Here is an 18,142-nt window from a genome sequence, read left to right on the forward strand (position 1 = left end):
TACTAAAAAAAAAATACAAAAAACTAGCCGGGCGAGGTGGCGGGCGCCTGTAGTCCCAGCTACTCGGGAGGCTGAGGCAGGAGAATGGCGTAAACCCGGGAGGCGGAGCTTGCAGTGAGCTGAGATCTGGCCACTGCACTCCAGTCCGGGCGACAGAGCGAGACTCCGCCTCAAAAAAAAAAAAAAAAAAAAAGAAAATGCCAAGATTACCAGTAATTGTAATTGATTTGCTTTTAGATTAGTAATACTTTTTTCAAAATTGCATTTATAACAATAAAAACCATTAAAGTGAAGAAGGAGCTGTCACCATTTAAATATATAATTTAAAAGTCAATTTTATTTTCTCATTTGTTAAAAAAATGAAGACTCAAGTTTAAAACATAGTTTATTTTCTCATTCAGGCTTTGTAGTTTATTGTTACAAAATAGCAGACAAAATTTGGTTCTTTAACAGAGAATACGTAAGACATATCGAAATATATATATAGCACTTAAGTTATAAACACACAGCAAATTCAGCATCACTTAAACAGCAACCATATTTTCACATGATCAGGATTGCATAAGGAGATAAACATTATTTTTAGCCTAAATATATAAATAGTCTTTGATGCTTTATGTCAATTAGTATTTATAAAAGCTAGTCTAAAAACTAACACCACCTACAAAAGTGATGAGCTTTAGGATACGACCTTGCCATCATGCCATAATAAAGACTTAAAATTATAGAAAGCCAGAGGGAACTAATCACTTCAGTGCAATTGCAGCAGGTAGAACTACCTAGTTATGATTTTAAGATGGACACTATAGGAATCCAGAAGGGATGTTTTTGAATCTTCAGTTGTTGGATTCTTTATGGTCCAAACATATCTTAATTTTGGTTAGAGTTATGCCCCCAAATCACCTAACTGTGATAGAGGGAAGTTGCATAGGGACTTTCTTCATCTCTGAAAGAAAATAAATACAGCATAAATCAGTGTTTAGAACTGTATTCAGAAAACTAAAACATAAACTTATTATACAATTTAATATCCACTTGCCAAAGAAGGAATATATCAACTTAGAATATTGTGCATGCCTAGAAAATTGTATGAAATGCCAATACTTAAGACATACCTCACTATCTCCATTTTATTCATATCTCAGTTATTAGAATAAATAATATCATTCATTTATGTATTTATATTTGTCTATATTATATTTAAATATATTTTAAATCTATACTAAATTATATTCATATTTATATTTATGTTTTCTATATTCCACCTCTTTCTCAAAAGGATTTAAGGTACCAACAACAAAAGGCATATATATAATAAGATGAAAAAAAGAAATAAAAAAATCAGGACTAATGAAAGGAGAAGGAAACCAATGTATTAATCATAAGAAATATTATAGGAGTTGAACCCAGGTATCAATTTTAGTTGCAAGCTTCCCAGTAACCAGAGCAAAAAAGGAAACAGTAGATTGTACTTTTTTGAAATCAAATCATAAAGAAAACAGGAAACCAATTCCTATAGGAGAGAGAAAGGTTTGTCCTAATATCAAATTTAAAAAAACAAAGAAAAAAGCTTGCATGAGATCTTACGTAGGAAATACTCAGTAACAAATAACAGACAATGTCTTTGACAAGTTTTATAAAGACCAATATTTTACAAGTATTTTCTATGACACTGCTTCTCTTGAATGTGTCAATGAGAGAGACGCTTTTACTTTGCTGTTATCCAGAATTGCTAGCTGGACAGTGATGCTATTAAAGAAAAGAAGCAAACTTTTTATAGTAAATAACAGATAACAGATAATAACACTGCAACAGATAAAGCCTTGTGCAGCAGGCAGCAGCTCTGTTTAGAGCTTACATACTAAAAATGCCTTTCTAGAACTAAAATGCAGTTTTTAAAGAAAAAAAAAAAGGAAAGGCAAGAAAGAAAAGAAAAGAGAGAGAAAAGAAAGATTTGGCCCAGCAAGGACATCTTAATAGTGATTTATTTAGACTTTGACATTTGTACCAGGGTATTCTTACCTGCTCTCTTCTTTTAGCTTCTTGGCTGCCTGTGTTGATAACTTAATCTGCAAGTCAAGTCTCTGCAGGAAATCTCTGGCTGATACTTCCTCAGGCTGCACAGGCTGAACATCAGATTCTTGAGGACTGGGAGGAGGGAGGTCTTCTCCGGCCACCACTGGCTCCTCTTCCTGAGAAAAACTGTTATCAACAATTTCATTTTCTGGAGAATCAATGGAGTTAAGTCCATTAAACAACAAAGGCTTCTCTGATATAACTGGGATGTTCAAAGTTTTCTTCAGAAATATACAGTCATTGGTAAACAGTTTATTGGCCCTTTTAATCTGCTCCATCTAAAACATAAAAAAGGAAACACAGAGTTACATATAACCAAGTCAATGAGTAAGGTTTATTATATAACAACTACCAATATTCATAAGCAAAATGTACACAATGCTTTCTTGGGATCTGAGACTCTTCATTCAGGTTCGGTAACCTTCCCAGATATCTCCAGTTATTTCAAGAGATGTTGGAAAATTGTTTCCCGATTTTAAAAAAGGACAGACTAATTTTTCCCCACTATACTATTTCTACTACAAGGCAGCTTTTAATATCAGTGGACTTAAATCTCGGAAGTTTAAAAATGTAAAATATATAGCACTTAATAAATTCCATTCTTGTTTTAACATTTCTATTATCTGATTTTTTTTTTTTTTGAGAATGAGTCTCACTCTGTCACCCAGGCTGGAGGGCAGTGGCCAGATCTCAGCTCACTGCAAACTCCACCTCCCGGGTTTACGCCATTCTCCTGCCTCAGCCTCCCGAGTAGCTGGGACTACAGGCGCCCGCCACCTCGCCCGGCTAGTTTTTTGTATTTTTTTTTTTAGTAGAGACGGGGTTTCACCGTGTTAGCCAGGATGGTCTCGATCTCCTGACCTCGTGATCCGCCCGCCTCGGCCTCCCAAAGTGCTGGGATTACAGGCTTGAGCCACCGCGCCCGGCCTTCTATTATCTGATTTTTTAAAAACTTACCATTGCTGCTGTTTTACTTATGGAGTGCTTCCCATGTCTCTAGAACTGTGCTTAGTAAATACAGTTACTGTATGAACATGAGCTTGTTCCTTATCTCATTGATCCTTTCTCCTCACGTGTAAGACAGGAACCATCTACTTTTCGCAGGGTTATTGCAAGGAGTAAATGAGAGCTTATATACCCACTCACATCGAGGAGATATATATCTATATATCTATATGAGATCATAGATATATATATGAGATATATATGTATATATCAAATATATATTTGATATGTATATATCAAAGATATATGAGATATATATATGAGAGAATAGATACAAATATATGTACATTCTATACATATATTCCCATATATATCCATATGGAAAGAGAGAAAGTAGTGATTAGAGTATCTGGCAGTGGATGGTACTTACTACTCTCCATTTTCCAATGAAGAAATCAAAACACAAAAGAGATGGTAGATTTGACCAAGTACATATGGCTCTTTAAACGTTTAAACTGGGATTTTTGTCTGACTCCAAAGTCCATACAACATCTGGATTAAAGTGCACAACTAATGAAACCACATTACGGGGAGCCTTTAATGCCAAATGAATTCTGAGTAAAAACAAAAAAATTTATATTTCTACTTCAAAAAACCTGCAAAACCAAGTCAACTAAGTAGACCCTGTTCGTCCTGCTTTGTTATAAGTTGATTCCATGCAAATCATACATGTAAAGCTTTCTTTTTTCTTCTAAAGGTACTCCATTAAAGGCATGAGATTTTTAAAAAGGATGGTCTTTTGTGTTCTAGTCTCTAGTTTAAGGAGAAAGAGAACATAAACATGGGCGGGTGCCTTTTAGAGACAAAATTAAAAACTAAAAATCCAAAGTATATCTGGTCTAGTTCAGGTTTGAGAGGGTTAATAACTTGGACACTCTGCCCATAGCAGGTTCAGGTATAGGCTATTTCACCTTTAGGGCCCCTAGATCTTGCCCCCAAGCATCCAACTGCTCCATCTCTCTTAGTGCATAGGCTTCCAATGACACTAAGCCCTCCCTTGGCTCCAGAGTGAACATATGACTCATTCCTGCCCTGTGGAGCATCACAGGCTTTCGTGATAGATCACAGGCCCATGACAGAATCATTCAGACATGCAAAGAGACTTCTGCAGGGCAGTAGAGGGGAGAGTTCTCTGCTGTTTTCTGCCAGAGGGAGATAGGCTGGAGATGCTGGCAGTCATCCTGGCACCTTGTGGAATCTGATACTGAAGCCACCTTAGAAGTGAGCATTTGGACTTCTGGATCACAGCCTGAAGACAGAACGTGCTCACTTCCAAGAGCCACTAAACTCCACTTGGAGTTTGTTTTTTGTTTAGGCCAATTTGAGTCAGATTGTCTGTTGTAGCTGAAAGAGCTCTTGCTGATACAGTGCCCTTTGAAATGCTTATCAGAAAGGGACTACGGATTGCTGATAGTCATTGCTTCCTGGGAATAATGATGGAAGACAGAAAAACAGATGGGAACACCAGAATCCAAACTGCTGAGCAGAGCTAGGAACTGCAAGAGTACACTAAGAATTCTTTCAGGGCAAGAACTGGTTATTGCTATAGCCTTCCTGGTCTGACAAAGATCTCATACGCACTAAGTGCTCAGGATGGATGGACGGATGGATGGATGGATGGATGGATGGATGGATGAATGACTTAACACAGGTCAAAGGAGTGGGCACGGAAAATGAAGTAATCAGAAATGGGTAGTAAGTTGTCTGTCGGGCTGCTTATTCTCCTTTCAAACCTACTCTCCCCTCCCAATCCATTCCCCACTCTTCTTGGGCTTGTTCTAAACCCTAGGAGACTGACTTTTTAAGAACTGCATTACCCAGGCCCCCTTGTCCTTGGAATTCCAGTTGGTTTTCCAATAGCAGCAGAACGACCTTACCATAACCAGTGGCTGCATTCCTCTCTGGTGAGAGTTCCTATCAGGAGTCCCAGATCCAAGGCTCCAGATCTTGCCAGTGTTCCCTTGGCCCTTCAGGCCTAGGGGTAATGTCTCCCTACTATTGCTAGTCTCTGGGTGCTTCACCTTCCCTTGTTGGTTCCCTCAACCATGCTCACACTCAGTGAATGTCCCTTCATTAAACTCTCTTCGGCCACATCCTCTGAGAGTGTTATCTGTATTCTGCTGGGATGCTGACAGACACATCTATCATATGGAGCACAATGGGGCATCAAGGTCAAGCAAGGGGCCTACAGAGGACTAGACAAGGTGACTGAGTCAGAGGCTGCGTGCAGTCAGGGAGTCCATAGGCAGTGAAGGGCAAGGCTCCCCTGGCTTCTGTACATACTGCTGCACAAGTGACTCACTATAACTGGTCCACAAGCTTCCTGAAGTCAGGGGCTTCACCGTCTTCATCTCAATGTCATTAGTAAGCATTTAAGATGTATGTGGACCTTTATGGTCTAGACTCTAAGATGACACATGAGATGCCAGAGTCAAGGACACCAGGGATATCCAGACACAGTTAGCATCAAGGTGGGAATCAATCTAAGGACAGGGGCAGATTTGAGTCTTGAGTTTAATACAGGATAGTACTCAGAAGCAAGGTTTCAGGGGCCATACTTTCTGGGTTCACATCCTGGCTTTCCCATTTTCTAACCATTCCCTGTCTGTTTACTTATCAGTAAAGTAAGGATAGTAATAGTTCCTTCCTCTCCATATATCATTGTGAATATTAAACGAATTAATTCATGTAAAGTATTTAGAACAACATACGGGCTGAGTGCAGAGGCTCATGCCTGTAATTCCAGCACTTTGGGAGGCCAAGGTCAGGAGTTTGAGACCAGCCTGACCAACACAGCAAAACCTCATCTCTACTTAAAAAAAAAAAAAAAATCAGCCGGGCATGGTGGCGCATGCCTGTAATTCCAGCTACTTGGGAGCCTGAGGCATGAGAATCACTTGAACCCAGGAGGCAGAGGTTGCACTAAGCCGAGATCACACCCTTGTACTCCAGGAGTACACACACACACACACACACACACACACACACACACACATATGGTACACAAGAAGTACTCAAAAGTGTCAGCAATTATTATCATTAAATTTAATTAAAAGTAAGAAAGCATCAGGTAAGGGCAGATTCTAATATGTAATCAGCAAATGAGAAGGAGGAAGGTAGAAATTTTCTCCCACAAAATATTGTTTCTCAGCCAAGCACGGTGGCTCACTACTATAATCCCAGCACTTTGGGAGGCCGAGGCAGGTGGATCACCTGAGGTCAGGAGTTCAAGACCAGCCTAGCCAACATGGTGAAACCCCATCTTTACTAAAAATACAAAAATTAGGTGGGCATAATGACAGGTGCCTGTAATCCCAGCTACTAGGGAGGCTGAGGCAGAAGAATCGCTTGAACCTGGGAGGCGGAGGTTGCAGTAAACCAAGATTGTGCCATTGTACTCTACCCTGGGTGATAGAGTGAGACTCCGTCTCAAAAAAAATGGTTTCTCCCCCAAAGTAAGACTATACAGGGAAAATTTCACATGGATAAGCCCAGATGAATACCATAATATATTGTCACTGCTTTGAGGTGTCACAAAAGGCTTTGAATAGGTTTTTCAAAAGGTAATGAAAATCTTAACCTGTTCTTTACAAGCTATGGCTTAGGCCAAATGAGTAGGCTCTAAACTCTGCCACCCATGAAGAAATATGAAATCAGACATGCAAAGAGCCAGGAATAAAAGCATTCCATCTAGAAAAAGGAGCAGCAAATGCCCCAGAGCAGGAAAAAATCACGTGGCTAAAGTGTAGGGAGTAATAAGCAAACTTCCAACCAGGCAGGGCCTTGGGTGCCAAGCTAAGGAATTTGGAATTTATTTTAAATGTGATGAGAAGCCACTGGAGGGTGAAGGCAGGGAGTGTCATGATCTGATCATAAAGATCGCTTCAGCACCTGGGTGCAGAAAATGAATTAGCAGCTGGGTATAGAAAACAGATTACCAGTTGGGTGCAGAAAATGGATTAGCAAGAAAGAGGCACCTGCCACAGCACAGACAACAAACTGAAAAATCCAAAATGGTGAAATGATGTTTTCTTTTGCTTTGATATGTTTTTAATTTATTTATCTTTCTTGTTTTTGAGATGGAGTCTCACTCTGTTGCCCAGGCTGGAGTGCAGTGGCACGATCTCGGCTCACTGCAACCTCTTCCTCCCAGATGAAAGCTATTCTCCTGCCTCTGCCTCCTGAGTAGCTGGGATTACAGGTGCATGCCACCACGTCTGGCTAATTTTTTGTATTTTTAGTAGGGACAGGCTTTCGCCATGTTAGCCAGGATGGTCTCGATCTCCTGACTTCATGATCCACTTGCCTCGATTTCCCAAAGTGTTGGGATTACAGGCATGAGCCACCGCACCCGGCCTGCTTTGGTATCTTTTATACTTCTGTCTGAACATAGATGGGTCTGCTGTTCTGGCACTTTCACTTCACATAAAGCTAAGAAAAGTCATCATCCAATCCAAGGAAGAGCTGGAAAACTCTATAGCTTTCCTACCTACATTTCCTAAGATCCAATTAACTCTGAGACTAGAAAGTGTGTCCTTTCAAACTGATGTAGGACTATCCTCTGTTTCTTAGGGATGGATGAATGGGAGTGGGGAGGTACATTGATCAATGCTTTCATTTCAAAAGTCTCCCTTAATCTAGATTGAATAGTATGACTCAATGAAGTATAAATTTACTGTCTAGTCACTAAGAGACAGATTATAGAATAAGGAAAGTAATAGCCAAAGGGTGGTCACAAGTTCAATCATGGTGAAATTAGGTAGAACAAATGCCATCAATAACTTAAAACAACATACTGAAAATGACTCCCCAGCCAGGCGTGGTGGCTCATGCCTGTAATCCCAACACTTTCGGAGGCCAAGGCAAATGGATTGCTTGAGCTCAGGAGTTTGAGACCAGCCTGGGTAACACAATGAAACTCCATCGCTACCAAAAAGTATCCCCCAAAACATTTAGCTGGGTGTGATGGTGCACCCCTATAGTTCCAGCTACTCGGAGGCTGAGGCAGGAGAATCGCTTGAGCCTGGGAGGTCAAGACTGTAGTTAGTCAAGTTCTTGCCACTGCACTCCAGGCCAGGTGACAGAGCAAGATCCTGTCTCAAAAGAAATTTTTTTTAATAAAATAAAATACAATGATTCCCCTGTGAAGGAAATTCACAAAGCATCCTTCCAGAAGATACCTTAAGAGCAGGCTGCTGAGTAAGGTCAAGAACTCTTCCCATCTTAGACCAGCATCATCAGTCCACCTACCTAACAGTGAATGCAATTCTCAAAACTTCTTTTTCCTTCCTCTCCATTCCTTAAAAGATATAAGCTCATCCAAAAATGTTTCAGGATACATAATAACATGTACATAGCACTGTGTGGCTTGCAGAATGTTCTCACATACGCACACAGTTCTCATTTGATTATTAGTTTACAGAAAACAGACTTAAATATTAAATTATTCTCCCAAGATTCACCCCCACATCTGTCTCCTGTTATGTTCCAAGTGTTGATGGCAATGAGACCACACCCCTCCATTGCTATGTGTTCATGAGAAAAAGGCTTTTTTTCCTTCCCCATACTGTCAGAAAAGTACATGAGATGCTATTTGTGGCAAAGGTCCAAAAAAGGCAAATCTATAGATTAGAAAGCATATTGGTGGTAGTCTAAGACTGAAGAAGGAAACAAAGAGTGAGAGGAATGGATGGGCATGGGGATCTTTTCAGGGTGATGAAATGTTCTAACATTGAATTTCAATAATGGCCTCACAACTCTGTACATTTACTTAAAGTCATTGAATCGTACACTTAAGATGGGTGAATTTTGTGGTGTACAACCTCAATAAAGGTGTTTAAAAAAATAATGAGACTCTACAAAAACCCCGAATGACTAAAGGCTACTTTGCCATACCTCTCACTTTTGGTGGCACTATTTATAGTTATCTTCTCTTTAACTAGCAAGGGTCAGCAATCTCCACCAGCAGCAGGGGTTAAAGTTATGAACACTAAAGATTTACATGCACCTAGGTTTCTAAATCACAATGTTTATTCTCTCTAAAAATGACAATCATTTCATCTTTTCTCAGCAAGGTAACTTTTGTTAGGGGAAACGTTAAGCAACAACTTGGCTTAGCAGCTAATTGGTAGAGGAAGAGAAAACCCTGGGAATAAAACTGGCTAGGAAGTAACTGAGGGTACTGCAGGGTGAGGTGGCCTCTGGAGAGGGAAAAAGACAGGCAAGCTGCCTGGAGGAAGCAAAGAGAAAAAAGAAAAGAGTGTATGCAAATAATAGGTCCTCCTGGCTGCCTCCTTTCCACTTTCAGTTTCTATATGGCTCTCTGGAGGTTTCTCCAGGGTTTCTGCACAAAAATTTACGGTGGCAGCCTGGAGTTGGTCAATTTCCTCCAGAGGCTTGGCTCTAACTGGGAGGAGCCAGGATCACTGAAAAAGCAATAGTTAAATCAAGAATACAGAGTTAGGGAAGGAGTCTTAACGTCTCAGCGGAGATAAACACACCCAGGGGAATGCCAGTCCAAGCAAGTTTACATCTGAGGTTTGAACTATATTTAACAGTTACTCAACCCACCCCAAATAGTTTCAGTTTCCCAGACCCACTTCCTCAAATGCCTCTTCCTCTGGCAGAGTTGCTTAAGCCTAAACTTATATGTCACTCAATGTAAAGACTCACTGCTGGTGGAGGGGAGGAGACAAACACTGAGCGCCAGCAAGGGCAGCGGTCTTTTATAGATTTGAGAATGAGCCTCAAATCAAATCTTGCCGTTCAAGTCTTCAGCAGGCCGTACCTCTTCACTCAGCCCTTGCCCTGGGCCCTGACTTCCAGGGTCTGTTCGGCTCCATGGCTGGCTATTTCATACCAGTCAAGCTTTCTTGTGGATGAAGAGTCCACATGTATGTGGAGAACTCACAACATGCCAGGCTCCAGGCTAGCCACAGAAGATACAAACATCAATCAAACCAATTCCCTGGCTTCTCGAGTAGCTAGAAGCTACTAGAAAGCAGTAGCTGAAAAACTCACCATGAATAAAAAGAGAACAATATGTATTATCTTCTAGCCCTAGCATCTAGCCCAAGGTCTCAAACCAACCAGGCTCAATAGAAGTTGGTTACGAAAATAATGAATGCCAGTTTTTAGTGGCTATCAATGACTTAAAAAGTGATGGTAGGAAAGAGTCATAATGATCTTTCCTAAGTCACTAGCAAAAGAACTTGTGTCCATCAGGTGTAGGACCTAGCCAGCTTCTTGAAACTCCACATTCTTCTTTCCCATCCCCAGAATGCCCAGGCCCATCTCTAGGGGAGAGATATTCAAACTAAACAGTAAACAAACAAGCAGAACATTTACAGCATATCAGCAAATCATCTGGATCCCAGCCACATCTCACCACCTCCTTCCTTCTCTACCGCTTTGGTCCGAGCTGCTATCCTCTCCCACCTGCATTATTGCAAAAACCATCATCTTATCTGGTTTCCTGGCTTGGTACTAACTTCCCTACAAACTATTTTTAAAGCAGCAGCCAGAGTAATCCTTTTAATGCACAAGTCAGATTACGCCACTCTTCTGCTCAAACCCCTTAAATGTATCCCAACTCAGAGAAAAAGGCATAGCCCTTACAATGGTCTTCAAGGTCCAAAGTGATCTAGTCCAACTATACCCCACTGCATTCTAAGCACCAGCCACAGTACTCCTGGAAGGTGCCAATTATGTTCTCACCTCAAGGCCTTTGCACCACTGGTTATTCCTTCTGCCTGGAATGTCCTTCACCAGATATCTGCACAGCTCCCTCCCTCACCTCCTTCTCAGCAAGGCCTTCCCTGGCCATACCATTTTAAATTCCAGCCATCTCCACGAGCCCTCCCCAACTCCCTCTCCTGCTTGATTTTTTTTTCCTTATGCTTATCAATATCTGACATAAGAGACATTTTATTTTTCTACTTATTGTCTCCACTAAAATATAAGCTCTATGAGGACATGGATTTTTACTTACTCACTAATGTATCACCAGAAAGGTAGCTCTGAGGGAAAGAAAAAAATTTGGATGAATGATAAATACTGTTAGGAAAATATGGCAGGGAAGTTGGGGAGGAGTGCTGGGGGACTGGGAAGAAAGGCTACAATTTGACATAGAGTGTGCAGAAAAGGCCTTAAGAATGAGATATTTAAGCAAAGACTTGAAGGCACTGAGGGAACAAATCACTCAGCCAGAATCAGCTCCATCATTCGCCCAGGGCCAGTAAAAAAAATGAAACTGAGAGGCCCTTGTTCACAAACTATTAAAAATTTCAAGAGATGACAGTAAAGCATTAAACCAAGTGTGAGGCCCTTCTAAGCATGGGGTCTTGTGCGACTGTGCAGGTCACATGCCCATGAAGCTGGTCCTGTATCCAGCTATTAGAGAAAGACACATGGAACGGCAAGTGCAAGAACCCTAAGGCGGAACAGTACTTTGGGAACAAGCAAAGCAGCTATGCTTGTTAAAAATACAGACTCTGGCCAGGCATGGTGGCTCACGCTTATAATCCCAACACTTTGGGAGGCCAAGGTGGGTGGATCATGAGGTCAGGACTTGAAGACCAGCCTGGACAACACAGTGAAACCCTATCTCTACTAAAAATACAAAAATTAGCCGGGCGTGGTGGCGTGTGCCTAAAGTCCCAGCTACTCGCAAGACTGAGGCAGGAGAATAGCTCGAACCCAGGAGGCAGAGGTTGCAGTGAGCCAAGATCACACCACTGCACTCCAGTCAGGGTGACAAAGTAAGACACTGTCTCAAAAACAAAAACAAACAAACAAAACAGAGACTCCTAGACTCCTTTTCTGGGTATTCCAATCCCATAGATCTAATGTCAGCTAGGATCCTTTATTTTTAGTTTGCCCCAGAGTATTCCTGTCCTGTCCAGGAAAATTTGAGGAACATGGATCTATTCTCACATCCCAAGATGTGCCCCGCTGCCAGTCCTTCAGCACCACCTCAGAAAATGGCTCCCAGTTTGTTCCCCTTGTAATCCAGGGCTGGCAACCAGGTCTCCATCTTCACCCCCTTGTCGGAGTCTCTGTTCTGGGAACTTCCTTGTACGTAGAGTACGACTGGCTCTTAATCAGTCTTCCACCAAAGGACTGAAGTCCTGCCTGGACACCCAGCTTGGTGGCTGAGGCTGCCATGGAGAGATAGGCTTCTCTGAGAGTTTCTGCTCATCTATGCAAGATTGCCAGACATGGTATGTTCAGGTCAATTGTTTGCTGGACTGACTGAATTTTTAGGTGCACTGCCTTGGGTCTCTAAGCCCCCAATATCTCATTTTTTACCTTTTAAAACAATCGTTTAAATATGTTGTAGATGAGCTTGCCAGTCAACACTAGAAACCTAATTTGCTCAACTTCTTTCTGTTGAGTCAGGAGAAGAAAAATATTTTTCTGCCTTTACAGCTTCCACCTTAAAATCTCACAGTGAGTAAACCTAATTAATATCTGCAGATATTAGGTCAGTGCAGTGGCTCACACCTGTAGGCCCAACACTTAGGGAGGCGGAGGTGGGTGGATTGCTTGAGCCCAGGAGTTCGAGACCAGACTGGGCAACATAATGAGACCCCATCTCTACAAAAAATACAAAAATTAGTTGGGCATGTGGCTTGGGCCTGTAGTCCCAGCTACTCAGGAGGTTGAGGTGGGAAGATCACTTGAGCAGCGGCAGTTGAGGCTGCAGTGAGCCATGTTAGCACCACTGCACTCCAACCTGGGCAACAGAGTGAGACCCTGTCTCAAAAAAAAAAAAAAACTGAAGATATTAAAACAAAGATATCACTTCGCTGTTATGGTAAGTATTATCACTTTCACTGATTCTATATTACCAGTGGAGGAGTCTCTAAAAATTTTTATCAACTATAAGCCAGTGCCCAAAGTAATGTGAAATACATGTAACAAACCAGTGGTCCTCAATCAGGGGTAAGTTTGCCTCCAAGAGAACATCTGGCAATGCCTGAATAGGGGTCAGGGAGTGCTACTGGCATCTAGTGGGTAGAGACCAGAGTTGCTGCTAAATATTCTACACTGCACAGGACAACCCTGCACAACAGTTATCTGGTCTATAACATCAACAGTGCTGAGGTTGGGAAACTCTGTAATGAACTAGGTGTCACTATCAATTAGAGTTCTTGATTCATTACACTTGTGGTTAACATCTTAAAATCAAAAGTCTTGGCCGGGCACGGTGGCTCCTGCCTGTAATCCCAGCACTTTGGGAGGCCGAGATGGGTAGATCACGAGGTCAGGAGATCGAGACCATCCTGGCCAACCCGGTGAAACCCCGTCTCTACTAAAAAATACAAAAATTAGCCGGGCGAGATGGCAGGCGCATGTAGTCCCAGCTACTTGGGAGGCTGAGGCAGGAGAATGGCGGGAACCCGGGAGGCAGAGCTTGCAGTGAGCTGAGATCCGGCCACTGCACTCCAGCCTGGGCAACAGAGCGAGACTTCGTCTCAAAAAAAAAAATCAAAAGTCTTTATAAAAGCAATGAAAAATCTGATTTACACTTTAATTTTAAAAAGGAGTAATGAGGTTATGAGTAACAGGATCTATATTAGACATAACAGGGATTAGAAAGCATTTGATCAAAGGTGGAGAACTGCAGTGAACAGATGTATAGCAGTTATCTATAATCACCTCAAGTGAAACCACAGAGAGCTGTGGGTCACAGAGAGATTGCATGGGAAGAGAGTATGGGAAAAAACACTCTTCTGCATATCATAGATTCCTAGGTGCAGTCACTAGCCTAGTAAGGCAAGATGCCGGAAAACCAGACAGAAAAGACTGTCCTTCTTCAGTAGCCAGGATGCTGAGAGAGCTCCTGATAAGACTAGGATAAAAATAAAAATGGATATCAAAAGTAATATCTAGAGAAGAGCAAATGCTTTATCACTGTTAATTCAAGCTGGTCTCAATGAATGATCATACTTGGAAAATATCCCTACCTCTCATCCATCTTCTCATCTGTAAAAAGATTAATTACACCTACCTCCTAGGCTTATTGTGAAAGTTAAATAAGATAAAGATGAAACAAGACAAACGCAATGCCAGCCACACAGGAGGCATTGAGCAGAGGATAGCTACTGGTATTTCCCAACTTCGCTTTCCTCTGGCTCTGACCCAAACCAGGCCCCATTAATGCACATGGAGAATTGTAGTTCTATGTTCACATTTATAGAACTCCCAAGACGGCAGAATGAGCCTCTCTATGGCATGATAAAGTCAATACATGACTGCACAGCAAGGTCCCTCTCAAAATAGTTCAAAGAGAGAAGGACCTGATAGGTAAACACATACCAGCTTAAATATGCAAAATACATTCTCCTTCATACTGATCCTCCTTCATTCGGTAAATGGCCAGAAAGAGTTTCACTTTAAGAGAAAGATATAGATAAGATCCTCTTTCTTCCCATTGCTGTCTAAGGTGCTTCAAGAAAGAACACTGAAAACTGATACAAAGCCCAAATGTAAAAAGGCCATCACATAGCTCACAGTTAATTATAAGTAATTTTAATGAAACAATTTGTTCCCTCCGGTTTCCATGTTCTTCCCAGAGGTGTAATGCAATACACCCAAGACACACAAACTTATAAATTTGTAATAAACGCAGCCCTCCAGCTCACCTACACCACAGCTCTTGGCTGCTGCTTAGCGACAGGTGTCACATTCGCGGTTGCCAGTGAGCCCAGAGGGTGTAATTTCACTTCTACATAAAGAAGCATAATCGATAGCACCAGAACCACCCAGTAGGAACAACTGCACCATTCCTGACTCATCACGGAGCTTGTTTTCACAGACAACAAAATTCACCTCAGTTGGGCTTTGCGTAAATATAGAGTAGAGTGATGGGGACTGCAAATCGGGTGAAAGTGGTTCCCGGGGATGCCAAAGCCCTAGTACTCTTCGGCCTCCCTCGCGCGACAGATCTAGTCTGAGCCTGGGCGGGGCCCCGGGAACTGGATGCAGCTACCTAGGGAGGGAGCCCTGGCGACCCGCCCCTCCCGCTGCAGGACCAGCTTTGGCGACCACTGCGGTGGCCAGCAGCGCGCGCTGAGCGAGCCCTGGGAGCCGAGTCGCCCGAAGACGCACGGCCGTCCCTGCGACTCCCTATCCCCAAACCCCACCGCAGTCCCACCCCACCCCATCCGCACCCCAAGCCGCACCGCCTCCCGCGCGGGAGCTGCCAGCCCGGGCCGCGGCGGCGCGCCCTGCTCACCGTGACACCGTACTTGAGCGCGATGCCCTGCAGCGTATCGCCCGCGCGGACCCGGTGCTCCACATGGCGCTCGATGACGCCGGCGCCCAGCGGAGCCCGCACGCTGGCGGTGCTGCCGTACGAGCGGGTCTTGGTGCGGGCCAGGCTCAGCGACAGCTCGGCCTCCTCGGACTCGGAGCCGGAGCGCGAGCGCGGCGGCGGCGAGGGGGCCGAGGCGCACGGGCCGCCTTCCGCAGGGACAGTGCGGAGCGAGGAATCCGCCCATGGGGTCCTGCCGAGGCCCGCCGTCGGGGAGCCTTGGCCAAGGGGGGTTGGCGCCTCCTCCTCCTCCGCCGCCGCCGGCGCCGCGGGCCGGCCTCTTTCCTCCCTCCACAGGGGGCTGGAGCAGGCCGTTCCGCGGGGGCGGCGGGCGGGAAGCCGAGGCGGGGAGCCGCAGGCCGGGCATGGCGGCCGCCTCCTCCTCCGCGTCCTGCCTGCCCGGGCGTCCGCGGCACACGCACCCGCAAGGGGAAGAGCGAAAGCAGCTCCCGCGGCGGCCTGCCGGTACCAGGAAGACCCTGCGGAGCGAGGGAGCGGGGGCGCGCTGAAGCCCGCGGCCGTGGGGGCTAAGAGAGGCCCATCTGCAGGCGTCCTAGGCCTCAGGTGGACCCCTGCTCCATGCTATAGAGCCCCGACAGAACCCTGCCCTGGCCATGGCCAAAAAAAAAAAAAAAAAGCGTTGCTCTGCCTCCTTATTGATTCCCCAGCAGGAGCCAGCTTGCTCAGACCTTCAAGCTCTGCCAATGCCAAGGGTACTTCCCTCCCCCCACCCCAGTGACCTCAAAGTCCACGTCACAGAAAAACTTAAGATCATCAAACACACACAGACAGTTTCTCCAGGTCCATCTCAACAGCCGCAGAGTCCAGTTCTTTCAACATTGCACTAGGAGGGATAGTGCTTCTAAGGCCTAATAGGTGACTTCAAAATAACCCCCTAGTTGTTCGGGTTTCACACTTTGTACACTAGTGCCAATTTAAGTCCTGGCTGCCTCAAAAGCCTGGCCACATACAATTCATTCTCCTGGCTCAGTAATTGGAATTTACTATCTGCATTCATCTTCTTTTCTTCAGTTTATTCTTTGACACCCTGAAATCGCAACTCCCTGCCCCGTATTGCTATTAATATTATAACCACCAAAGACCTCTTATCTGTACTCTTCATCTGAACACCGTCTATTTTTGAATACCCTTTCAACACACTGCACTATACATAGAGTGGGTACACACTAGCATCTAGTGCCTGGTTTCTGTTGTGTTTTGGACAGCTCTCCAAGAAGAGGTACCTTGTAGGAAGGTCCGGAGCCAGGAGATTTGATTCATTGGCTGAAATTTTGGTATGTTGCTGTGCTGGACAGAGGCAAAGCTAATACTGCTCAGGAGACAAAGGATGGGAGAGGAGCAAGCTTCCACATCACTATCCCACTCAAAACTCCTACAATGGCTCTCTGGGGACAACGGCATTACTAAAAACCTACATTGGCATTCAAGCTATTATTTCTATTTTTATTATGACCACATGGGGTCTGACCATACCCCATGTATAACTCATTCTGTATACTCCACATATTCCTGCCAAACAGAGCCTCTGAAACTGGCCTCCTTGTTCCTACTTTCATACCTTGCATGTTATTCCCTCCAATGTAACCCTCTACTACATTTTTTAAATCTTTAAGGTCTGTCTCAAATGATACATCCTCCATGAGATTTTTCCTAATTCTTCCCAATGGTCCGTTTTTCCCACTTGCCCAACTGTTATGTTTCATCTTTGAACTCCAAGAGGTTTGTATTAATACTTCTGGTTTAGTATTTAACTCTCTGTGTTTTGTGTTTGTACTTGCATATACATGCATGAGCTTGTCTTATCTCCTTCAACAAATACATGCTCCCGGGAGGCATAACTGGGTCTTACTCATCTTTTTAGCTCCAGCAGTGCCTAGCTCAGTAGAAAAAATAATAGTAATAATAATAATTACAAGTGGTTGGATTGAGGTGTAGTAAAAGGATCCTGAATGCTAGTTTAGATTGTTTAGCATAAGTCTGCCACGCATGAACTTTTGGGTGGTATCCCGTGTGTCCATTTCAGGACCCAAGAGAGAGGCAGAATCTGAATCTCAATATATAGACAAGATCTGGTAATGTTTCAAGAAAGAAGTATCTTCCTTCAAAGAGTTTACAATCTAGGAATGAGATAGCATATAATGTTTTCCACTAAGAAAAAGTTTACTGCATGACTGGAAGTTTTTATCTGAAGATTAAAGAACTGAGCCAGGCGCAATGGCCCATTCCAGCACTTCGGGAGTCGAAGGAAAGAGGATCACTTGAGCCCAGGAGTTCAAGACCAGCCTAGGCAACATAGTGAGATCCATCTCTACAAAAAATACAAAACTTAATCGGGCATGTGGCATACTCCTGTAGTTCCAGCTACCTGGGAAACAAGTGGGAGGATCGTTTGAGCCCAGAAGGTGATCTCTGCACTAAGCAGAGATCACGCCACTGCACTCCAGCCTCGGCAACACAGTGAGACCCTCGGGTTTTTGTTTTGGTTTGGCTTTGGGGTTTTCTTCGTTTGTTTGTTTGTTTGTTTGTTTTGAGATAGAGTCTTACTCTGTTGCCTAGGTTGGAGTGCAGTGGTGTGATCTCAGTTGACTGCAACGTCCGCCTCCCAGGTTCAAGCCTCCTGAGTAGCTGGGACTACAGGTGTGCGCCACTATGCCTGGCTAATTTTTTGTATTTTTAGTAGAGATGGGGTTTCATCATGTTGGCCAGGCTTCTCTCAAACTT

At 43.7% G+C, this 18,142-nt stretch overlaps 1 protein-coding gene across 1 annotated transcript; it reads right to left on the reverse strand.

Annotated features, from left to right (window-relative positions):
- Nucleotides 1–367: 367 nt before the first annotated feature.
- On the reverse strand, nucleotides 368–16,131 carry LYSMD2 (LysM domain containing 2). Its single transcript, XM_017886160.1, has 3 exons — nucleotides 15,323–16,131; nucleotides 2,023–2,354; nucleotides 368–946 (listed from the first exon to the last, which is right to left on the reverse strand). Exons 2-3 carry the CDS (start codon nucleotides 2,352–2,354, stop codon nucleotides 904–906), a joined length of 375 nt encoding a protein of 124 aa, XP_017741649.1. The 5' UTR covers nucleotides 15,323–16,131; the 3' UTR covers nucleotides 368–903.
- Nucleotides 16,132–18,142: the final 2,011 nt, after the last annotated feature.

This window comes from Rhinopithecus bieti, unplaced genomic scaffold (genome assembly GCF_001698545.2).
Source record: "Rhinopithecus bieti isolate Rb0 unplaced genomic scaffold, ASM169854v2 scaffold_14454, whole genome shotgun sequence".
NCBI lineage: Eukaryota > Metazoa > Chordata > Mammalia > Primates > Cercopithecidae > Rhinopithecus > Rhinopithecus bieti.

Coding starts and splice junctions, on each gene's coding strand:
- LYSMD2 (XM_017886160.1), bottom strand. CDS start 2,354: ATGGAGCAGATTAAAAGGGCCAATAAACTGTTTACCAATGACTGTATA. Junction 947..2,022: donor AAGCTAAAAGAAGAGAGCAG/GTAAGAATACCC, acceptor ATTTTCTTTCAG/AGATGAAGAAAGTCCCTATG.